General features: G+C 38.4%; 1 protein-coding gene across 3 annotated transcripts in view; it reads left to right on the top strand.

Annotated features, from left to right (window-relative positions):
• The window catches only part of DISP1 (dispatched RND transporter family member 1), an 89,862-nt gene that overhangs the window by 42,123 nt on the left and 22,206 nt on the right, over positions 1-25,533 (top strand). The window contains exons 1-2 of one of the 3 annotated variants that reach the window (XM_054063579.1): positions 6,618-7,008; positions 14,354-14,887. In XM_054063579.1, the coding sequence (XP_053919554.1) occupies positions 14,385-14,887 (503 nt within the window). In that variant the 5' untranslated portion in view covers positions 6,618-7,008; positions 14,354-14,384. Of the gene's footprint in view, positions 1-6,617; positions 7,009-10,932; positions 10,950-14,353; positions 14,888-25,533 lie in introns of those variants that run through there. The other 2 variants (XM_054063580.1, XM_054063578.1) reach the window with 2 other exon arrangements.

The raw sequence follows: 25,533 nt of genomic DNA, 5'->3' as shown, positions 1-25,533 counted from the left end.
TCTTTGAAGGTTTGGGCAGTTAATTTTGAAAATACTTTAAAAAAAATGAATAGTTAAGAACTCGATAGGTGTTTTCTCTCCTGTTGCTTGTACTAAGCCAAGATAACAGCATGCTAGGTTGAAGGCTGAACTTGCAATAGGTAGAAGAAATACAACTACAGTAGTCATGGTAGTTTGCTATTAAATGAATGGCTAGAACCTTCTACTTTCTTTAGCTGTGAATGAAATGAAAAAGTTTTTGGTGTTTGCAACATAAATGTTTATTTTGCACATAAGTTTATATTACACACAGATTATATGGCAGTACTTATGCACTTGCAATAAATATTGATCTTACATTTTTAGCTTCCCTGAAAGGAAATGCAAAACAACAGCCCTACCTTAAAAGTAATTTATACTTCAGCATTTTTAAAAAAATCCCTTAAATTTCATGACTTTGCTGTTCCCTGAACTAAGAATATGAATCTTGAAAAAGTGACTTTTCCTTTACTTCTCTAGCAGAAATAGAAATAGTGGTAGTTGTGTTTCCTGGACAGTTGCTGTATGAATTCCTCCAAATGATGGGAGAAATGCAGTTCTTTGTTATGTTTTTAATTATGGACAAATTAATCTTAATATGGCAATAACTGTAATGGTGTTGGTAAAGTGCATTTCTCCCATCATTTGGAAAAAAATACTGCAGTAGTCTCTTTCACTGTAACGTCAGGATAGTGGTTTTTAAAGACTGCTATCATACAAGTGAGAGAATTACTGCTTTTTGTCACTCATTTATTTTACACCTGGATTATAGAATCATCAAGGTCGGAAAAGACCTCTAAGATCATCAAATCTTACTGTCAGCCCAACACCACTGTGTTTACTGAACTGTGCCCCAAAATGCCATGTCTGTGTGGTTTGTGAACATCTCCAGGAATGGTGGATCGACCACTTCCCTGGGCAGCCTCTGCCAACGCTTCACCACTCTTTCAATAAAGAAATTTTTCTTAATATCAGTCTAAACCTCTGCTGATGCAACTTGAGGCCATTTCCTCTCATCGCTTATTACTTGGGAGAAGAGACCAACAGCTGCCTCACTACACCTGCCTCACTACAGCTTCCTTTCAGGTGGTAGTTGTAGAGAGTGATAAGGTCTCCCCTCAGCCTCCTTTTCTCCAGGACTAAACAGGCCCACTTCCCTCAGCTGCTCCTTGTAAGACTTGTGCTCCAAACCCTTCACCAGCTTCATTGCCATCCTCTGGACACACTCCAGCACCCCAATATCTTTCTTGTAGTGAGGGACCCAAAACTGAACACAGTATTTGAGGTGCAGCTTTGCCAGTGCTGAGTACAGGGGCACAATCACTGCCCTACTACTGGCCATGCTATTTCTGATACAAGCCACGATGCTGTTGGCCTTCTCAGCCACCTGGGCACACTGCTGGCCCATGTTCAGCTGGCTCTCAAACAACACCCGCAGGTCCTTTTCCACCAGGCAGATTTCCAGACACTCTTCCCTGAGGCTGTAGCGTTGCATGGGGTGGTTGTGACTGAAGTGCAGGCCCCAGCACTAATCCTGATTAAACCTATTTAATTTACCTCAGCCCTTCGATGTAGCCTGTGCAGATCCCTCTGTACACCCTTCCTGCCTTTAAGCAGATCAACACTGCCATGCAGTTAGGTGTCATCTGTGAACTTACTGAGGGAGCACTCAATGCCCTCATCCAGATCATTGATAAAGATTTTAAACACGACATCTGTTAGTTTTTCCCTATGGTCAGTCTGAACTTTTTTAGAAATGACATTATACGTATGTGCACTTACATAAAATACACTTAAGTGTAGTTAGTTCATAGTGGAAAAGGTAGACTTGTGAGAAAGGAATGTGTATGAGAAAATGTAACTGTGTGTAAACATGTTTATGCAGCTGCATTTTAATGTGACGTATTATTGGAGCACTCTGTTTAGAGAACAGAACTGTTACAACCGAAGACGAGCTACTAAAAATTCCTTCAAAACATTGTGAGCTGAAGATAAATCAAAAGTACAGGTCTTCAATTTTACTTCCAGATTTATTTGTACTTTTAACATATTTCTTTATATTAGTATCTGAAAATTATTTGAGGTACTAATAAAACTGTCTTACAAACTTTAAATGTTAAAGCATTTTTTGCAGAATATTAAATCTGATTTTTTTATGTCATAATGAATAAACGACTTTTAAATTATTTTAGTAATTGCTTCCAGCGTGAAGAATTTTTGAAACTGATTGCCTTTTCGAGTTTTTTGTGTTGCATGGGACTTGAGTTACTGTGGAGCCTTAGATATAAATTTCAATCCAGAGAACATGTGATTTGGAAACCTGCAAAATAAATTAATTCTTTCTATCAGATCTTCACTGAAAATTCATTAAAGTGATGATAGTATTTCCGTTTTGTAAGTAGATAAAACAAGACAGTCTTACATTTCATAAAAGTCAACCTTCACATGACCTTGTTTAAAACCTCAGGAGCTCAGTAGAAAAAGTCAGAAAAATACTGCTAGCGTGTCTTGTTTCAGTTGATGGGGGGAAGACTGGAAAGTGGCACTATCATACTTTGAGAGCTTCTTAAAAAAATCAGTAAAGGAAATAGTAAAGGAAACAAAGTCTTGCTTTGTTTGTTTGCAATATCATACTGAACTGACTCTTTACTTACACCGAGAGCACATTGTTCTAGCACTTCATGGCCAATGAAGGACCCTCTTTGCCTCCACAAATATATTTCTGTGCTTTAACTTTCCGTGTTATTGAAGATGATGTGATCTTAAATGTCTAGTTTCCAGAATATTAAAAGAATGTGTTGGTATCTGCTTTATTCAATGTAGTGTGTAAGGTTTAAATTTCCGTATTATAAATCAATAAGTCCTTTGTTTATCTTAAAAAGAACAATTAGAGCATGATCAGCAACAATGTCTAATGTTTCTCCTGTCACTAGTGCTGGAGAAGATTGCTTTGTAAGGCTTAAAGATTTTTTTTTCAGTCTCTACACTCACTTCATCTTCAGTCTTTTTTGAGGATATAAATTATGGAAGATTTTGTGATGAAGTCTGGATGAGTGGAAACTGGAGAAGGACAGCCAATTTACTTCACGTCATCTATTGATCAGACAGTGTTTCATCCTTGTGCAGCTAGCAGTCTGAAAATGGAAGGCTCAATACTTAAAGCTTCATCCATAGATATACGATGATACTGCATCAGTTTTGCTTATGTTATGACCTGATGACAATCCTTTTATGAAGGATTGTCTTCTCCACCCCCGGGAAGATAAAAACCCCAGAAGAGTGCATAGAACAATGCTGGTGTAAGAGGATCTGAGTTCTTACATTTACTACCTTGTATTTTATTCAGTTACTTATTTTGATCCTGCATCACCAGTAAACCCACAGATCAAAATAGAAGTTTTTTTTGTTGCTGGGTGTTTGTGCTTTTGTTTTAATATTTTACAATATTCTCTTTCATCTGTGGTTGGGTAACACAGGTTGTAAATTACCTCCACGGTCTGTTCAGAGGTTCCCAAATTCCAGTTCTGGAAGTTTCCATCTCAGGGGTGATGCCTAGTGAACATAACCATTCTGTTTTCAGACTCGGTTTAAAACTAGGAGCAGATGACTCACATCTGTGTGGCTGCAGTCTCAGATATGTCAGTTTGTGTCTTTGCCTCCTATTTCTGGATCTAAGAGTACTTGGAAGCACCAAGTTAAGCAATCTATGAAAAATGATATTTTAAAATCTTAGATTAAAAAGTTACAATAAGAGACGGTTTGCCTATTTTTCTGAGTTTAAAGGATTTTTCTGTGATCAGGACATACAAAGTATTTTTGTTCGCCCACAACAAGATGTTTGCCTTCAAGGACTTGGTGTTCAAATCACAAATTTTGAAGTAATCTGTGAAATCTTAAAATAATAATTAATCTTTAAGATAGCATGATAGTCATATTTTATTCTGCTCATTTTCTCTTCAATGCCTTGTGAAGCTTTGAGAGTTCATTTTATTTACAATAGAAATTTTATCGCTTGTAAAGCATATTGGTAGATCTATAGGTAGGTGGAACTGGTGGATTAGAGATCATATTAACTTAAACCAAGGCTGAATTAGTAGTGCAGATGTCCTGCAGATTCTCTGCATATATGCATTTCTAGGTGGTGGATACAGCAGTGTTACTCATCTTCTCAAGGCTTCAACAGATCAAATTTGACATCCCTGATCTGCCTTGAATCAGACTATAAATTCTTCCATCCTTTTCCACTGTTATCCTGTATGTGCACTCCATATGCTGTACAGCTCAGCTCTACTTCCTTATCACTTGTAGATGAAGAAGTCAGCAGTTGTCTGATGTCACTGGAGGTGAACAGTGGGACAAGCAAAAACATGAAACGTTGAATACAGTGCAGAACAGCAACAGAGTGCTGAAGGGCGTATGATGGAGATGTCAAAACCAGGGGTGTGCCAGGGGAGCACTGAACAATAAAGACTCTGTGGAGTGTAGCATGGGGGAAAGGTTCCTCAGCACTCACGGTGTCTGTTTTCAGATACTACAAAGGCAGTAATTTACAAGTCTGATACTGTATTTTTGAGTCCACTTTGCACCAGAATGATTTTATTAGGCGTTACCTTTGAACATACATTATACATTCATTTTACTCTTGGCCTTAGGAACAAACTATCTGTAGTGACCTGATGTGCTAAGATATAGTAACGCTATTTTGTACAGTATATATTGTCTAAGAGCTTTAATAGATTATCATCCTTTACATTTTTATAGTACTTTTCCTCCTAGATATCAAAGCAATGAGCAAAAATAATGTATTGTTTGTCACTCTTTGAGGTGGTTAGAAAATACAAATGATATGATATTTGCCCTGAACTGTATATGGTAATATTTACATATTTAAGAAATACTCTTATTAGTAGATAGGTTTTTTAAAAATACATAGGCTTTTTGTGACTTTGGAAAAGTAGCTTTGCGATTATTCTTTGTAACACTTCTGGACATATATTATGTATTTCAGATATTCATAAAGTGAATACCACATTGTAGTCCTACTTGCATTTTGGATTATGGTTTAAAATTATCTGCTTCGTAGTGTTGCTGTTTTGTTCAATAGATGTGTCTGTGTTTCTTATAGAAGAACTGTCCTGGATCTTCAGCACTGAATGTCTCCACATTGGATAGAAAGCAAGCTTTCTGTTAGAGAATGCATTGAGGTTAGAAAAATGATGATAGATAAGATGCTGATGGTGTGTGGGAAGTGGAGGTGGCAGCTGATGCCAGTGAAATTTTCCAGTTGAAGCTAAGTGAGAAAGGCAAGGAACACTGGTTTTATAAATAAAGTTTTCCCTTAGAAGTGGCAAAGCAGCAGTCTCTCGCCACCTGTTAAAGACCAGATCGAACTAGCAGGAAGAGCTGCCTTGCATAAAACCTTGGACTAGAGCTAGGATGCGAAATTTTAAGGTCACACTGAGGGAAACCGAGCCCCAGTGTTTCCTTTCGTAAGACTTTTTGCTTTACGGTGAGTAAAGATGCATGTGGATGACAAATTCCTTTTGCTACAACCGGCTCGACTTGACTGTGAAGAGCTCTTCTGAAAAGCCAGTCCCAGGTAGAATGGGACCTGCTTTAGAGTGGCAGTTTCAAGAACTGCCCAAGGAGGAGGTTCTGAGGTTTGCATCTGAGATACCCAGGGCTGAGGAAAATCCAGGAGTTGCCTCCCAAAACACATGGCTCATGACCACGTAAGGTGCTGTGGTTAGTTTGAGCATACTTGGGTAGAGCAGGTTGAGACTAGCTTGTGGCGTTGCCCATAGTAGTATTTTTTAAAGTTCCTCTTAGTACAGCCCTGCAAATCAAGTGAGTTCAGTGTTGCCCACTTTACTACTGAGCTCTTGCTAAAGGTGACCTGCTGCTTTATCCTTGAGGTCCTAGAACTGAAAGTTTAAATATCCACAGTTTTGGCAATCTCCATGTTTTCATTTTCACTTGTAAGTAACCCAGGCTATCTTCTCTGCTCATGGAGCTTTCAGCTTTTTGCATTAATTGTCTGTAATGATTTGGTTTGTATTTAGTAAGTCTTTTAAAAAAATGTACTTGAAGTGTATGTGGAGATGTTCATTTTGGACTAGCAGGTCCTGAAGTGTTCAGGTTCGAAGGAAGCTCAAGAAAAGGCATTTTAGATACAAAGATCTTAAAATCGGTGGAAGGGAAAGCACTGTTTTTCTGAGTAATTCTTCATCATTGGAGAGGTTATCAGAGATTTGCAGCCATGCAGTGACAACGTTTAAGAAATGCCTGACAACCAAGTGATGAAGTAAGTGCTTGGGGTGGGGGAACCAGACCTACTGCCAGGAACTAATGAGGGCCGAAGTGAGTTTGAAAAACACTCCAAACGACCCTGTTTTCCGTGTCACACCTTCCTCATCTATTTCCATTGCCTCAGTGCTGGCGGGAAGGTGATGATGCCCCTCGCTCTTTCCCCGTAAGCAGAGCGCCCGCACGGGCAGCGACACGGCACAGCTCTTAGCTCCTCCAGACTGGATCAAAGGGGGCTGGGACCCGGGGCGGGGAGCGGCGCGGGGCTCCCGCGGCTGCAGGGAGGAGCCGGCGGGACGCTGCCAGCGCCTGACCTGCGGCGGGAGAGGCGGCACGGACAGGGGTCCCCGCGGCGGATCCGCTCCCTGCCCGGCTTGGTTTGGCTCAGCCCGGCTCGGCTCAGCCCTGCTTTGCTCGGCTTAGCTCAGCCCTGCTCGGCTCAGCTCAGCCCTGCTTTGTTCGGCTCGGCTGAGCCCTGATCAGCCCGGCTGGGCTCAGCCCTGCTTTGCTGGGCTCGGTTCACTCGACTTGGCTCAGCTCAGCCCTGCTTTGCTCGGCTCAGCCCGGCTCGGCGCCGCCGTGGGGGCGAGCGAAACAGAGTCCCCGGGTGCCCGCGGGAGGAGCGGGCCCGTAGGCGGGGGACACCTGGCTGGAGAGGGGGCTGCTTGCTCCGGCGCGGGTCGGGTAAGTGTTAAGAAGCATGTTTAGTTTGGATTTCTCCAAACTTGGCCGTGCGTTCCCGCGGTGTGTCTTAGGTTACAGCTGGAACAGCTCGGGGCTTCCAGGAGGCGTTGGGATGTGGCTTTCACGGAGTCTGTTTTGTACCTTTAGTCTATTTACACTGGAATGCTACTTCGTAATGCAGCGAGGCTCCCTCTTGGCGGGAGAGCTTGGAATAGGACCCTGCTGGACTCAAGAGCTGGTGAGAAAGGAAAGCACCCCCACCCCAGCTATTGCACAGATGCGCTCCCGTGGAAGTGCTAGATGGGGTTTGGCATTTGGGCTTCAGAGCGCCGCTCAGCAAATAGGAGACTTAAAGCCAACGTGGACGTGAAGAGGAAGAGACTCAGTTGTCGCACGTTTAGCTTTCAGACAAAGTGATCGTCGGGCTGCTAGTGTAAAACCTCTTTGCTGTCTTTTCTGTAGCTAAATCCCAAGAGTGCTCGGTGTTTATCAAATAGGTGTGTTTGCTGGTGCATACCTGCTTGGTGTGCCCTGGAGTTCTCCCGGAGTGTTTTACTTATTAAATATTGAGTAGTTGTAAAATTCCATTAGTGCTTCTATTAAAATATGAAGAAAAATGCTATTATTAGTAATAGATTCTTTAAAGATATTCAAACGTAGCTTTTCGGTTTGGGCAAAGCCCCCCAAAATCTGCCTCTAAACTGATGGCCAAGAGATTTAACCTGTTATGTAACACTGATACAGTCAGGATGATGGTAGGCATAGCTGGACCTGTATCCTGAAGAGTATTGCTTTTGTGTCCCTTTACAGCTGTAATACTCGTAAGTGTTAATCCCACAGCAAGATTAAGTAAAAGCCTGTGGAACTTCCAATGTCAGTAACTCCTTTTACATCCAGAGACAGATATATTTTGTTCCCCCCCCCCCATCCCCATGTAAGCAAGATAAGAGTTATTTTGCACCAGACTATTTGCTATTACAAAAACTTAAATGTCTTTAAGATCTTAATGGGAAGTCAGTAAGTTGTGTAAATAAGATTTAGTGAGATGACAGTGTCCCAGTTGTACGCCGTGCTGGGGGTGGGGGTGTGTTAATGGCTTTTCTTTCTCTTACACTCTGCTGAGGTATACCTGCTTTCCAGAATGATATACCTTTTTTTTTTTTTTCCTCTCCTTAGAGTAGTATGTTCTGTTTTAATTGTTTCTGTTTGTAGCTGTATCACTTCTCAGAACTCTTGAGGATTTGAAGCGTTTTTGGCTTTTCTTAATACATTTTTTTTCCATTTCCCCATATATATATATATATATATATATGCTTAATTATATTTTTTTAAATAAAATTTTAGGATTGTACAAAACTTCTGGAAGAGAATTTTCAGGGCTCCTTGTTGTTTCTTTCTATAGTTTAATTATAGTTACTAGGAATTCTGTCTTCAAAAAGACACAGTAGTTAAAGCCCTACAATTGATTTATTTAGTTGAAGCCCTGCTAACGATTTTTGTAAATGGTCTGCTATTGTTTTTCTGTCTGTGCCAGGACAAGTAACTTTAGCTTAAAAGCAAAGCAAAATCTATTTCTGAAGTTTTGGAGAATACTCTGTTTTCCTACTCTTTGGAGTCTTTCTCAGCTCACTCAGCCTGTGGCTGTTGCTGGTAGGTCAGTGCGTGTGCGAGCTTGGCCAGCTCTGGTTTACTAGTGCCCATCTGTAGCATGAGCTGTGGTCCTGGCATGGTGACATCTGGAAACTCCCTGTCACAGGAATTGCAATTCCCGAGCCAGCCTGCGACACAGGAAATGAACTCATGGTGTCTCAGGTTCAGGACGGGACAGCTTTGCAACCACTCAGACTGTGGAGAGGGATGGAAGAGCTTGCTGGCTTTTGAAACACTTGCTACAGAATGGAGGAGGAGGAATTTCCCTTCTGAAAACCTCTTCTTGCCTCATAGTTGTCTTCTAACAATGACTGCATAGCAAAAGTACTTAGATTGCTGAAAATCTGCTTGTTAACATGGAGACACTAATTGAGAAAATGGGTATTTATAGACTGTGCAGGAAGTAAACTGACTGTAATGGCACTTCTCAAAAGTAGGAGATGTATCAATCAGATGTTTAAACCCTCAAAGTGAAGCAGTTGTGTTTATATCAGGTAAACCCATGGGCTGATAAGAATTATAGAATCTTCTTGAAAATGAAAAATATTTGTATATATTTAAAACATACTTAAATACCTGAAAAAGAAGTGGAAAGGAGAGGGAAAGTCTACTAAGTGTATATATTTTGTATAGCGAAAGGTTTTCAGGGATGACCTAGTGGTTAACAGCTGAAATGGAAAAGCAAGAATCAGGGTAGTGAGAGAAATCAAACACCACCTATGAACGCATAGGAGTAAGAGCTAGAGAATTTGAAAAATGTCTAACAGAGCCAAAATGGAGAACAACCGTAAAACATTAGAAAGCTGTTTGACTTGCTAAAAACCATTGCAATGATAGATAACTAGACATCTCCCATAAAAAACAGTATCAAACACCAGGCACCACCTGTTACTCTTGCAAGTGCTGAGAAAAAGCAAAGATGCAAAGGATTTTGGTGGTGTGAAGGAGGAGAAAGCCCTCCTTAAGAGTGGCTGTGCACTGGCTGGCACAGCAAATGAAATCTGGAGGGGATTTAACTGAGTTTACAGATTGAGACCATGTAACCTATTTCCCACATTAAAAACTTTAGCATATTAAGGGACTGGAAGTCCATTATAATATTTCATTTGGAAGGCGAATTAATAGGTAGCACTGGGATTGTTGAATGTTGCTTATTCCAAGAATGCATTACTTTTAGACTTGCAAATGGTTTAGATGAACTTTTTACACTAAATTTTTGTTACTTCAGACATCATGTTCATCTGAGAACAGATGAACAGATGATTTGTAGCTGACAGGCCTGTAAGGTCCAGAAAACCTGTACTGGTTCAGGTGACTGAGTGGCATGGTGCTGACTACAGCTGAAAGGTTTTAGGTAACTTTTAAATGAAATCTGAGTTTTGCCCTATGTTGAATGAAGAATGTAGTCTTGTAACCAGCTTAGTTCTATCTTAGTGCAAGGTAGAAGGTCTAGAGATTTTTTTCTTTCTTAGATGATTAAAACAACCCTCAACACTTAGTTGTTTTCTGTCATCTTCTAGAAATTGATAAATTATTTATACTAATATACTATGTTATACTAATTTTCCACTACATCATTACCTCCTGAACTTGCACTTTTATCATTCTCAGTTGCAGGCTTTATGAGTCCAGGTGGGATTTGTTGAACTAATGTTTCTTTAAGTTCGGGAGGGGGGTGGTGGTGGTGGTGTTGAGTTTTTTTGAAAAAGAAATTTTAAAAAGATGAATTTCTTACAGTTGCAGCTAAAGGAACAGGTGAACTTAATCCAAGTCTGAAAAGAACACGCTAGTTAGGGAACACCAAATCTGACATAATTTGACTGTGGTACTGCAGTACTTTATTTCCTGAAGGGCTTGCAAGGCAGATGGCAGATGTCTGCTGGGTAGGCTGTGTTCATTGTTAGCTCCACAAATAATAGGATTCCTTCATAAAACTATCACTAAGTAACGTTGCCTCTACAGACTCTGGTACTTTCCAGATATGACACTTTTGCAAGTTGTTGTTTTGAACCGCTCGACTAAAGTGCTGTCTTAGCACTTACTGTTATCAAATGTGCAGTGATTAAAGATAGTTCTAGTTTTCTTTGCTTAGCAGTACGGCTGACAAAATTTCTCAGTAGATGTTAATGTTTTAAATACCATATGTCCAGCTGTAGAGGTCAAGTGTTTTTCTAATTGTATTAATTTTCTGTTCATCAGGGGCTGTCTGTATTAAAACTTGTACATCTGCAACCTCATTATTCAGAATATCTGTCCACCATTTCAAAGCCTGCAGATTGAAATTGGAATCGGTGAGAAAACCCTGCCCTGTTGGAGAATAACAAATCCTAAAGTATTCTGATGAGTATAGCAAAAATAAACTTCCAGCATTGAAGGAATTCAGAATTCTCAAAGACTGCATTTTCAGTAATTTTTATTTTTAGATTTTTTTCATGATGAACAGATTCTTTGATTTCTCACATCCATGTGTTTTTGTAATCTCACCGTGCTTACACTGGTTGCGTTTTAACTGGCTTATTTATGCATCCTTTAAAGGAAAGATTCTTAGTTAACTGTTTTCCTTAGACCAGTATTCCTTCTCTCAGCAAGTTCCCAATCACTGCAGTTGTGACAGAGAAGACAAAATACAGCAGAGAGATAAGAATATAATCTAAGAATATATTTTGGTGCAATAGCTGCACATGAAGTTTTACTGTCTGTGGATTGCAGTCACTTGTATAGAATGTGACATGCATGAAGTACCATAGTACATGATTTTTAATACCCTCAAACATGAGTGAAACAAAACATTAGACTTGCCAAGTGACATCAACCATCGTACATTTGTTTAAAAAATAGAAAAGCTCCCAAATCAAAGGAAACTATACAGCCCAACTTCTACTCTAGACAACTGGTTTAAGTCTCAGTCCTTCTTAGCTGTGGTTGAATAAAACACTTATTCAGATGGCTACCTTAAGCATGTGAAATAGTCTTGCTTTCTTTAATATGACATCTAAAGGGCTTCAAGGTAAGCAGGTGCCTCCATTGCATTACTCAAAGACTCCATGAAAACTGTCAGAACTTAATAGTTTCTCAAGGCTTAGGATAAAGAAAGAATCAGCTTGACCTGTTAAAATTTTTGTAGCTTGAAATAGTTCATTAATAGCCTGTTCAAAAGGAGAAGAAAGGCAGAATTAAATGTTGTGGTACCGATGATGATGATCTTTGGCTTCTATTTGAATTCACTAGTTTCTTAAGAGTCCGTCTGAAGATTGTGTTAAATCTGAAAGACATGCAGGTAGATTTTACATCTGTTGAAAGTAAAGCATTTTATCTTTCGTCGTATTAAATGGAGGCTGCTGAGCTGTCTGGAACAAAAGTGAATTCCTGTGTCAGTGTTCCACAGAAGGTCTCAAGCGTGTGTGTCTGAGCTGGGATTGCCATATTCCACGCGTGCGAGTTAGCTTGCATCTCTGTATGGCACATGTGTGCCTTGCACGTAAATGCATGGTTTCTTTTATAGAGTGATTTGAAACAGCTACTAAAAACAATGTTGTGTTATCTCAATTGCTGCATGCTGCAGATGTCCTGAGTTTAAAGCAAAAGGTTGGTGCATCTGTCTTCTTGAAGGACTAATATTTGCAGTTTCTCTCGTTTCAATTATAATGGCAGTCTGTGGAACTGTAACTTTGATCAGTGTACAGCGGTCTCAAGTGATGACGTGAATGTGTCAGACTAACTTAGGAACAGAAATGTAACATCATCATGCAGCCTCTCTCTTATGTGAGTGAATGTGAAAATAAGCAACCAGAAATACCTAAAATGCTTCCAGATGACTCCAGAGGAGCTTCCTCTGCCTTAGTGTTCAGCCCTTGCTCTGTCCATTTCAGCAGACTTTGAAGGTGCTTACTCTGCAAGAGAAAAGCCGAGTGTTCACAGACAGCAGTATTTCACATAACTAATATATCTTTTCAGGCTAAAATTAAATTTAGCCAGGCACTTGAATTTACTCTCTGTGCTCGGTGGAAAGTCCTCAATGGGCCTGACTTGTCTGGGCCAGGGGAGGGGGTACCTCTCCTCTCCACATTCCAATGTGTGGAATTGGAGGCTGGAAAAAATATGCTTGTCAAGCAGCATATTCTCCTGTTCTGAGCGGTTATCTAAATGAAAGTGACTTCCCAGGGCGTCTGGCTCTGCACATGATCTAGAGCAAATAGCAGCGGATTAATTTTCGTTTCAGAAGCGAAGGATTTAGCTTATGTCTCGGGGAGATGCTGCACAGGGGGGCTGCCAGGGATAGCATTCCACTCGGCAAAGCACTTTCTGCTCAGAATTAGCATTCAGGCAATTAAATAGCTCAGTTGGCTGGGCAGGCTTAGTTCTCTGACAACTCAGCAAAGGTATTGGGGAAGAAAATGAGTTAGAAACTTCCTCACTTATGTGTTTTAATCTGTTTGTTGTGTCTTTCTGTAAAGTTCAGTGTCTGTCAAGATTGCCTTGCAATTTGGACTTCTAATGTTGTCGACTAAATTAAGTATTAAAAAGGTAATATTGAGTTAGCCAAAGCAGTTGTAATTAACCCATTCTCTTTTTTAAGCAAATGTTGATTTATTCTCCTAAATAGTACATAATTAGTGGTCTTTCTTCCTCTTTCTTCTTTCTCCTCCTTCCTTCCTCTACCCATGTAACTTGGAGAACAAATTCTTCTCTAAGTGTTATGTTTGGCCTTCCATATTATTTATCAAAATAATCATATCCAGCTTATTTTTAAATCTTATTAAAACATGATTATAGGTAACACCAGGGAAACTGGCTGTTGTGAGTGCCTCAGACAAGTTTTTATTTTGAGCCAGGCTTCTCAGTCACCTTTCCAGTGTTAACAGTTTTCACTTATTTACCTTTTGCTTGGAAAAGGCAAGACTTTAAAAGGAAGTCTTTAATACTCTTTATTTACAGCATAGTGCATTTCTCAACTGCCTTTGGAATATGTGCCACTCAGAAGCATAAGCTTCTCTATCAGCAGTAATTGAATCCTGGAATTATTTTTTTTTCAACTTGGGAAAAACAAGTGGTTGTATTCTACCTTTTTAGTACTTGTTACAATTCATTTTGAGCTTTTCCTAAAGACACAGGGTACCATCCAGTGATTTTGACAGATATCTGCTGAAGTGGCTTGATTTATTTAAATAAGGCATTTAAGCAGAATTTCTCAAAAAAAAAAAACCAACCCAAAGGTGCCTCATTTTCAATAGCAATTGGAGATAGGAAAGGAGGTTACTGAAACCAGCACACTAATGATTATTAAACTATCTCTACTGCGTGGTCCTGTCTCCTGCTGGCTTTCAAAGCAAACAGGCATATTGCAGTGCAAGGTGTGTCGATGGTTACACAGTTTATACCAAACTCTGTTTCCATAAAGGGTGCATATGACTTAGTCTTGTGCAAAATGATCTTGTTCCTGTGCATGTCAACCATTTCTTGTTAGCTGTGACCCAGAAACTGTCAAATGTCTATTCATTTGACTTAAGTTTTGGTTTAATTCCATGACATTTATGTAACTTCATTTTTAACTTTTGGTTAAACAAATGGAAGTCCTTCAAAACTTGGTGAAAGATGAAGATGAGAGAGGAACATTTTACACATTTTAATCTAAAATTATTTCTTAGCATTTGAAAACACCACAGCTCTGTAAACTTTGCTTTATTTGTTTCTGCAGGACCATTGTATATCCTTCGAGAACTTGGAGCATGGCTATGAGCAACGTTAGTGACTCTGTGGTTCTGAGCAATGGCAGCATCTTGTCAAATGCTGGTCCAGGTATTGTTGCAGCTAATGATGGAGACATAGTGGTCCAACAACTCCCATCCAAGGAAACACCAAGAACAAAAGCAAGTCCAAATGGCTGCCTGCAACTTAATGGTACAATCAAACCATCCTTTCTGCCTCTAGACAACCAAAGAACTCAGCAGATGTTGACGCAATGCTGCCACCCTTGTCCATACCTTCATTCTTTAAGTAGCCATAATAACAAGCAAGAATGTCATTCAGTGGTGGGCAGCTCAGCACCATCTCCTATGACTTCATGCTGCATGCAGCCACATACTGAGTATTCAGCATCTATTTGCCAAAAACATGCCCCCATATATCAGCCTGCCCGCTGTCTTCAACCCTCCCCATCCTTCTGCCTTCACCATCAGTGGCCTGACCATTTTCAGCATCAGCCTGCGCAGCAACATATAGCGAGGATAAGGTAAGCAGATTGCATTGTTAGTTCTCAGTATGGGTAACCTTTTCCATAACTTTCATTTTCTTATAAAAGCAGAAGATCTAAAAGGAAGATGAACTAAATTACCAACTTTTTTTTTCCCCCTAGAAGAATCCAAGTCAGGAAACTATTTTGCTGCCATACATGAATATTCCTGGAGTTAATGAGTTCTTTCTGGAGAGGAAAAAGGCTGGTTTTTTTTAATTCTTGAGGCTTGTTTTGGAAGCTTAGTAACTATTCTACAAGTCAGTGTACACCTATATTGTGTGAAACAGACTAATACAGAGATAGCTAAGAAGGCACTGAAAAAGACCGGTATGTCTGCATAGCCTAATCAAACTTTATATTTCCCCCAAAAGGTGCACTGACAAATACTTTCAACAATTCTATTTCTAAGTGTACTGGATGGCTTTTCTTTATTAAGTTAGCTGGTTCAGTTGTGCCTTTTCTGCACATGTATCTGCTAAACTTCTTGGACTGAGAAATTTTGGTTTGTTCCAGATTTTAATGCTTTATGTCCCCCACTTCATACAAACTTGCCTCTTTATATCTATTTGCTTTTGAGTTACAGTAATGCTAGTCCCAGCTACAAGGAGCAACAATCACAAGGAAAATCTTCTACAGCCTGCTGGTCCTGAGCAAAATAAATGAATCCAAGAGGCAATTCCTAAAAATCAAATTCAAAGCTTTTATGCAAGGCTATTTTCGTCTGAGTTACAGTTGAGCCAAACTGGATGAGTTTTCACTGGAGTAATGAAAACTACCCTCTTCCTTGTCATCCAGCATCTGCATCCTTGCTCGAAAACTTGGAGGCACAGATATTTCGTAGTCAGTGATAATGATTTTGTCTTGATGAAATCGATGAACTCATTTTAAACTTCTGAGAATATCAGACTGGAACAATGTAATGTGGAAAAAGTGGAATTGAATAAAGCTTTTTTCTGTGAGGTGAAAGCAGATGAAAATAGGGATCATAATATAAAGTACAAATCAGCTTTCCCCTGCCAGTTTTGTCTTTTACAAATTGAAAAAAATCTTAGTTGTTAGAACTGCTTGCAGTCAGACATGTTTTTTCCACCCCATACTTCTTTAAATGTTAAGTAAAGATGAAAACTTTTATTTAATTTTGTACGCCAAGATATGCAGGAGGTTGAGCCATAACAACATCAGTCAGTCATACTTGTCAAACTGTCAAAATAAGTGCACTAGTTTCACTGTTTTTCTCCGTGTGCAGGAGGACTGTTGAACTTCATCTGTATTCCATAGTCCTGAGGAAGGGAGCAAATGTGATCCATGATCTGTGCTTCTGTTCTTAGTCTAGAAACAAAGAACACTAGAAAGTTCTTCAGATGGGGTAAAATAATGTTTTTCATAGGACTTAACAAATATGAGAACTTTGTTTGAACTGCTCTGATTGGGATCTCAAGCTGAGATGCTTTTTTTCATCTTGCACTTCCTCTCCATGGTGTACATTTTTACATAAATTATAAATAATGACAAATGATAAACATTTGTCTATCATCTAAAACTGTTATCAGTTAAAATAAAGATCGAACCTGACTTTTAAAGCAGCTGTAGTTACTAACTCAACTATGTGCGTTAGCATACTCTGCATACTCCTGTAAGTGGTTACTGTTTTGTTTCTGGACTTCTTTCCAGCCACTGCAACTGAATTTTCTCAGCAAGAAGCTCTGTGCAATGTGCCTCATAGGTCAGCAACTCAAGTGAGTCTATCTTCTGAAAGCCACCTAGCTTCTGGTTGCTGTTAGCTGTTCTTTTAGCTCTTAAATGTGTGGTAAATAGGATTTGGGTCCCATGCCATGTTGAGGAAGCTGGACTTCTTGTATGCATTTTAACTCCTTAAACTAGCTGTGGCTGCATTAATGGACAATGTGTACGTCTGACTGTATCACTTATGTTTTAGCATGGAACCAAAGAACTTTTTTCTCTGAATGTTCTATGTGTCTCAACATTATATATAGTAAAGACAGGGGGCACCTGAATGCAGCCTTGCGGCTGGATGGATACATACTCGGGAAGAAACAAATAGTCTCGTTGGTAGTTACTTTTGCTGTGCTAAAGAGAGTAGATGATAAATGTGTATTCATTTTCTCCGTGCTCAGCTAACTTTCTGTACACAGAAAAGTAGCTCTTAACTGTGCGTTATTTTTACATGATCTCTGTTCCACACTCTTATTTTATTATATTTTGAGCTTGTAATATGCACAACAGCTTCTTCTCCAGATATTTTTCCTACAAGGCTAACTGGAAATCATCCAGTTTTATAAGATGTGCATGTTTTAACAGGGTTGTTTAAAATGCAAGGTCTCATACGATACATTAATCAAATTCAGTGTGTAGTCAAACTAATTTTCATTTTGTTTCTTTCTATTTTTAAAAATTGCATTCAACTGTTGTTACAGTTTTAAGTTTAAAGCAGGGAGAAACGTGGTAGAGGGGGGCGAACACTCTGCAAACTAATGCTTACAGCTCTGGGCAGGTAACCAATTGTTTCAGCATGACAGGTTTTGTCAGGTTTTGAAGCCCAAGGCTTAACATTTGTCAGTGACCTAATATTAAAGGAATGTGGCTCTGGTATATCATTGCGGAGTGGAGTTTATAAAGAAGACAACTTGAAATAATGCCACTTTAGTCCTATTCTCTTAAAGCTGGCTGGATCTGCAATTTTGTTGTGTGTTCAGCATTGAAACTTAAACTAAATTACATCGAAATGTCATCTATACACCATAACCTGAATGTCTGGGTAACTGGTAAATTTCTTTTAGATTGGTGAAAAAGGCTTGTAGCATAAAAGAAAATATGTTTAGGAGTTGGTGGCTTACAATGTGGTGGCATGGCAAAAACTTCTATTGTAGAAGTAAGTAAAATAGGTCATATGTAGGTCATAATGTTTCTGATGATTTGTAGGCATTTTTCTGAGGTTGGAAGATCTTGAGCAAAGCTTTTTGTGTTATTTTGTGCACATAATAAGATGTAATTCATTCAAAAGTGTTCATACCTCTTTTTATTAGTGGGCATAATATCTTCACCATACAAACACTCTCTAAGGAATTTCAGCTGTCGTTTCTGGATCAGAATGCAATTGTCCAGGGACTTAATTTGCTTTCTGACAGACTGTTTCTAAACATACTTCTGTGGAGCATGGTTCAATTGTTTTTTCTTTTTGGGTACTATTGAAAGGGATTTTTTTCCACTCTGCTTCTTTGGAGTGTTCACGTTGAAGTAACCATTTTTGTCTGAATACACTTATGTATCTCAAGAAACCTGTGAAGCTTAGCACCGCCAGAAGGTGGGTAGTTATTGCTGCCCCTCCTTTGCTGCCATCTGCTTCTGTAATCAGTAACCTCCACAGAGTAGACAGTAGAAATGAGGAACAACCACCAACTGAGCCTGTTGATCTGAAGAAGTGAAAGCTGATGCTTGACAACTGGAAGCACTGAGTTAGTAGTCAATAGGAAAGAGTAAGACTATGCTGCCGAGAAGCACATTTAGTGGGATGAAAAGAGCATAAAATAAATAAATGAAGAGTTGCATGTTTTAGCAGAACTGGACACTACATTAAAGAAATGTACAACTGGAAAACTCTTAAAATAATTCCTGGTATTTTTCGAAATCTGTTATTTCGAAAGGAAGGTGCGCATGTCAGTAGGAGAAAAGGAGAAAGAGTATGCAGAGATCATTCTGTAAGTTGTCTCAGGGTTGTCAAAAGCGTGGGGGTAACACTGCTGTGTGTGGCTGTTGTTTCTGCTATGGAATCAAATTGCTTCTCTCAGGCTTATATGTGAGGTTTTTAATGGGAAAACACCAGTTACTACCTATTTCCTTGTTTATCTTGATGCCAGCTCTTTTGGAATCTCTCTTTGGTGATACAATTTAGAGAACACAGATGTATGGACTTCGAGACAAAAGGTAGGGGAGAAGAGGCCAGGGAGCTGCAAAAGAATGGATGGTACTGCTGATAAGGAAGTTGCTGCAAGGAAATTGCTGCAAACTGCTGGTGCGTGTAGTGCTTGCAGTTCTGCATTATTGAACCAATAAATTCATTCAAGTACTCTTTTCTTGGAGTAGACCTGCTCTATATCACCTTCCATTATTTACATTTCAAGACTATGCTGCTAACGCTTTTGGCTGAAGCAGATAAGGAAAGAAAACTTCTCTGAAAAGCATCTGAGCTATGTCTGGTAAAAAGACAATAAGAGGACACATGGGAGGATCTTTTCATGATCCTGCAGTCATGTCAAGCTAGAACATGAAAATAAAACCAGGTTAAAGCCTCACAGAATTGTAAGTCTTGCTAACAGTAAAGATTTTGGGATACATGTAAATTGTTCCTCAAATCGCACCAGCTTAGTTTGGAGGTTTTAGGTCTCGAAGCTTAGTTTGAATTGCTGGATTTAAATTTTTCACTTGTGAGACTGAATTATATTCTAAGTGAGGCAAAAAACATACTACTTCAGGGTCAGGAAACTGGTAAAGTATTAATATCTTCAGATTTACTGTACATCTTCTCTTCAGTTAGATTTAAGCTTGCTTTTGAACTCTTTTGGCGTTGCAGATTATGTGTGGTTCCAGGATTCTGAGATCTGCTTTATCTCAGAGTTTTCTGTGCCACACACTGTTTAAACAGTATCGCAGATATACTTCAGTGCTTACACTTTATTAATACTTTAAAAAGGAGATCTATAAAAATGAAAAAGCTGTGAAGTGAGGATAAAACGTTAGAGCTGCCTCTTACCCATTTTTTATTTTCCTTCTAGTTTCTTGGCATAAAAATTAGATCCAGAAAGAAATAAAAAGCTCTTGTTTTTTCAAAAAAGCAAGGGAATGTTTGCCAAATACCAATCTTAATAACAAGACTTTGTTATGAAACAGCTCCCTGCATGGTTCCAGGAAGAGGAGAATTGTTATCTAGTACATTCTGTGTGGCTTGTAGAGCTGATTATACATATACGTGTGTATAGAATACTTTCAAATATTCTCCTTTCAGCAACACTTAACTGTTCATAACAACTCCCATATGTATTTTTTTTAAAAGTATTTTCCATCTATATAAATATTTTCCAGTTTGAAAATTCTTAGCTTCTGCTGTATCTAGTGCATTAAAGGATTCACTTTTTATGTGAAACATGCACTAATGTCTTTTATACAGTAACTATGATTATGCTGTGTTATAGATTAATAAAAGATACTTATTCTTTTCGACTAGGAAGATTAAAAATAGATATCTTTAGAAGACAAACCTTGAAATCACATTTTTCAATGTTGTTTCTGAAACTTTTTATTAGCCTTCAGCCACTAAAAGGCAGAAGCTGTTACCATCTTTTCGTTCATTGTTCAGAATGTTGCAAATACCTTGAATTCTGGTATGGATTAGGAGTTGCTACATGTTGATAATTTGTATGGAGACAATATGAATTCTGGTGCTATCCTCATTTAAGCCATTTATTCCATGCTAAAATAGGAATTCTTTAACCAACAGTTTCCCTGAGTGCAAAGGCTGGATGCACGTGGGAAACACAAACTAGACTCTCCCTTTCATGTTGCAGTGGCGTACTTGGGGAGTTTAATGTAGTTGAGGAAAGGAAGGGGAATGTGTAGCAGTTTCATGCATCTTTCTCAATGTGAACGAAAATGTGTGATTCTCTGTTGTGCACATGTGGAAGAAGAGCTCTCCCTGTGCCCAAACAGACAAACTGGTTCTTTTTTGTTCTTGGAAACAGTTTTTCATAGCAGTCAATAATTTGAGCTCTGTACTCTCATTTTTGCTTGTTTTACACATTTTTACTTTTAGCCTTACATCATCTCTGAGTATCATACCTTAAAAGCCTTAATATTGTGCATTGTCAGCTATGCAAAAAAACATACTGCACTTTCTATTAGTCTTGCATTGAGCTGTAAGCAAAGAACTGACATGCAGAGACCAGAATGCAAATGAAAAATACTGTCTATAATTGAGTAGCTGACTGAATTAAAAGTAACATGCCTAGAAAAATACTAAGTGCACTTAAAAAAAACCCCGTCATTTATTAAGTAGTCCAGGAATTTTTGCAGGCTTTTAATTGTACTAATTAAGCATTAATATTTGTCTAAACTTCAGGTTGCTTTGAAGCAAGCATTTTTGTAACAAGAAAAAGGCACTTGGAAGATTCCTGCTCTGGTCTAAGTACAGCTGAGTATCAGCCTGGCCGTATTTTGACCTTTAGTGTCTACCACTTACAAATTCCAGGTTCTGTGTGTGCTTGAAGGTGTATTTCCCGTGCCCTGTATCCCTCATGTTTCCTTGAACAACAGAAGAGCTAGTATTTAACTAGCAATCTGCTGGGCCTTTGAATTGCAGTCTTCAGAAGCCGATAATGCAAAGGAAGTGGTAGAAAACATGGGTGCTTTCTCTTCTACTAAATTCATTGGAAAACCAGCATCAGCTGTGTTCATTCTGGACAAGGACTAATTGGTGTGGTTTTGAGATTACTTTTAAAACTGAGCATTTATGTACATGTATTTAGAAAAAAACACTTGGCAGAACAGCCAAGGCACCAGAAGTTTGTTGGAATGTTCAGGCTTTATATAGTTGTTCTCATGCACTTTAAATTGAAAGTACATTGTGATTAGATTCAAATCTGAAACAAGACAACGAAGAGTGATAGTCTAAACTAAATGTGGCCAGTGACCTGATTTTTAGCACTCTTAGAGAGATTTGGGTATTCCTACTTCTTACAAGTTTTCAGTCTTTGTTATGATGGGGAGAAAGTCCAGAATGATGAATACTGTCTTTGTAAAGCCCTTTGTAAGTTGCCATAATTATTTCTGTGTCTAGCTCTTTTCAAAATCACTTGTCCTTCCTCTCTGTGCTTCACATTTCAATGTTGTTTTCATCTCCTACTAAGTAATAGTTGATGTGCGTGCTTTTAAGTAGTCGATGGTTCTTGAACAGCAAAACAAAGCAAACCAAAACCCCTGACACGAAGCAAGAGGGAAATACAGAGGACACCTGAGCAATTTGGCATTAATTTTGCTACACTTAAGATTGCTATGAGATTTTGCACAGGTTATTTGATGAGTAAAGAAATCTCTAAAAGCCTTAAGTATCAATGCAAAATATGAATTAGGTGGTACTGGCGACAGATAAAAGATGTTGCAGGTAGAAATCCTGATCATATTTCAGAAAGCTTGGCCCCTCTGGGAATAAGTTCAATTTTCTTTTTTCATAAAATCATAAGTAGATTAATGTACTAGACTAGAAAAGCATACACTTCTCCCACTTCTCCGGTATTTTCTGTCATGTTTATCGGATACCTTTCCACAAAATTCTTGTGTTACATTTCCAGTTTGTAGGATGATTAGTTCATTCAGTGAAATGGATGAACTTTTGCTAACTTTTTCTGAACGGTTTTGATTGTATTGAATCTGTTTTATAGTCTGTTTAATCTTGTAGTGCTTTTTGAGGTTCTTAGCTACAATACTGAAAATCTTTAAATGTTCAATACACGTTCCCTTTTCTACTTGCTTCTTGCTGATCAAACAAACCAGATTTAATATCAGGAGGTACAGAAAGTGATGTTGCATTATATATATGCAGTTTTTCATCTGTGTCAGCATAAGGAAAAGAGCCTTCTTTGTGTCATTGATTTCTAAATCCTTTTAAATCTTATAATTGTGTCAAATACACATTTTTCTTTTATCATTTAAAGACATTCTAAGTAACTAAATTTACAGACATTGGAACAGCAGCTCAACACCAAAATCTGTGTTCAAAGTTAAATGCTTTGCTATATTTAGAAAAAAATTGCTTAAGTAACAGAAGTTTCATTTCCTGCAAAAGATTAAGTATGTAGAAAGATTGAAATGTAGCTGTAGCGTTTGTCCGCATAGTCTAATAATTAGAAGAACTTGTGAGTGCTTGTAGTTTGTCTTCAAAAAAGCTCTCTGGTCAAAGGAGGTTTTCTGAGAGCAAAAATGAATCCCCTCGTGACTTAAAATCAGAAATTCTTCCACCTGCACAGGAGGGAAGGCTGGAGCATGTACCAATTGCAGCATGGTACATGACAGTTTGAAGTCACCCTACTCCAGAGTCAAACTTAAATATGCTTAGTGTCAGTTATTAACACCTACAAGAATGTGGATTTCAGCCTTTGTGGAGATATACCTTGATAAAAATAGGTGCTCTTGTACATCTCTTTCATTCACTTTAGTATCATGCGATGGAGCTTTTCTTGTGTGTATGTTATGATTTCTTGGGTCATCTCTGTCAGAGAAATACAAGATGTGGCCATGACCTTGTGTTGCTCTGTTTAACTGGGAAGTGTAATAAAACCAGCTTTGAAATAAAATATTTCTAAGGAAGGAACTTTCTGCTAGTAAGAATACTGAAAACTACTCTAGTCATCATTTAAATCCCAGAACATATTTATTAATTTAACTGTAATTACCAAGAAAAGGAAAAAATCCTAATGGTTTTACACTTCTGAAGGATTTTGAGATAATATTAGTCTGCTCCAAATTAGCTGTTGGCTTGTTTTCAAATAATGATTCATGGTGACATTTTACTAAGGTTTTTTTATTGTCTTGAATAGTTCAGAACTTTTGTTTAACTTGCCAATCAGTGCTATATGTGGTCCTGCCCTTAGTGCTTCAGAAATTAAAGGAATATATATATATATATATATATATAGCTTCAATTAAACCTTTTGAAAAATGTATTTTAAACCATGTATAAACTTTGCTATTTAAAGCTGAGACAATACAGTTTAAGTATGTTTGATAGCAATTTTCTTATTGACAATTTGAAAACTGTGTTTAAAAGTGGCTACGCTCATTGGAAAAAAGTTTAGGAAAAGAAGAATACAAGGAAAATATTTGCAGGGTGTATATTACTTGGCTCCTGCGTACACTGTCGGATTTTCCTGCAGAGAAGATGATTTACCTCCTGTGCAAGATATGTGAACCAAATGGTCTCTATTAAGGAGAAGAACCAGCTTTCCTAGTTGCTGGTAAGAGTGTGTCAGTTGTTGAAGATGGAAGAGGGAAGGTATTAGAAGTCTGTATTGGAAAAAAGAGTTTCTAAGGAACCTTAAACTGAAAACTTTGTAAGTAAATCCTGGGCACTTATGAGTATACCATCCATGTGGAGGAGTGAGGTAAAGGAAAGGGGGGAAAAGGTGACAAAACCCCAAACTATGGAGATGTTTATAGGAGCATTTCAGTTTCAAGTCATCTGTATGTTATAAGTTTATAGAGGTATAAGGAATCATACTGGGATAGAACAGAATAGACTATTTCAGCTTGAAGGGACATAAAATGATCATTTAGTCCAACTGCCTGGCCTATTCAGGGCTGACTAAATTTAAGCGTGTTATTAAAGGCATTGTCCAAATGCCTCTTAAACACTGACAGATTCTGGGCACTGACCACTTCTCTAGTAAGTCTATTTCAGTGTTTGATGGCTCTCTCAATAAAGAAATGCTTCCAAATGTCCAGTCCAAGCCTCCCTGGTGCAGCTTTGAACCATTCCCACATGTCCTGTCACTGGATAAGAGGGAGAAGAGATCATCCACTTCCTCTCCTTAGGAAGCTGTAGGCAGCAATGCCTAGTATAAGGTTAAGCAAAGCCGTAACATTGAGTTTTCACGCTTTTTAATGGGATGAAGTAGCAGTAAATTTCGGATCATCTCACCCTGATAATCTGGAGATAAAAACATAACATCCTCTGGATTGTTCCTGGATATTTTATGTGGGACAGAACAAGAAAATTCTTCACGTTTTTCTTGCTTTCAATAAAAGCTTAAAAAACCCAACTTTTCAGAAAACTGAATTTTCAGTCATCTCAACAACATCTTTCCGCTGTGGGTTGTCCTGTTGTTCCTCTATAGATGTAAATAAATAAAGCTAAGTGCAGGCAAATACCGTAAATACTACATGTTTAAAAGACATCTAGAGAGAGTTTGTGATGAGAATCAAGGAAAACTCTACATGTCATAGCAAAAAAATAAATTGAGAGGCTTGTAAAAAGCTTTTTGGTAACTTAATCTGTTGGATAGATTGTCTGAGTGAATGTAGTGATTCTTAAGATGATAAAGTGCATAGGTGTTATATCAGATATTGCAACAAAAGCTGGCTTGATGTTTAAGAGGAATTCACATTGTTCTCTTGGGACAATGACATTCTGAAAACACAAGGATTTTCTTGCTCTGCAGGGATTTCGTTTGTATTGTATGTTCTAATGGATGATGTACAATATGATGCATATCTCATCCTATCCTGCAGGATTTAGCTTATCCTTGAGTGTAATAATGACAAAAAGCTATGTTTTATCATTTCTTGTAGCCAAATCTACCAATAAAGAGAATAGTGTCCCTCTGACAAAGGAAAGCATTGAGGTTAAACACATCATAATCCTTGGGCAGAGGAGTCTTTACATTGGGTTTTGGTAGTTGTTTCCAGTAAGTACAGTTGTTTATTGCAATTTAACATTTTTGGCTGAAGTGAATCTCTACGTGAAAAGCAGGAGTGCAAAATTAGTTTTTCTGCTTTTGTGTTTTTAATATTTCTTGTGTTTTATCAGACACCTGTGGTATACAAGGTGCTCCAAATGAAGATATGGTTTGTGTCCTAAG

This window comes from Cuculus canorus, chromosome 3, assembly GCF_017976375.1.
Source record: "Cuculus canorus isolate bCucCan1 chromosome 3, bCucCan1.pri, whole genome shotgun sequence".
Classification (NCBI taxonomy): Eukaryota; Metazoa; Chordata; class Aves; order Cuculiformes; family Cuculidae; genus Cuculus; species Cuculus canorus.
Note: the sequence above shows the minus strand (reverse complement) of the source record. Positions and strands in the feature narration are given on the sequence as shown.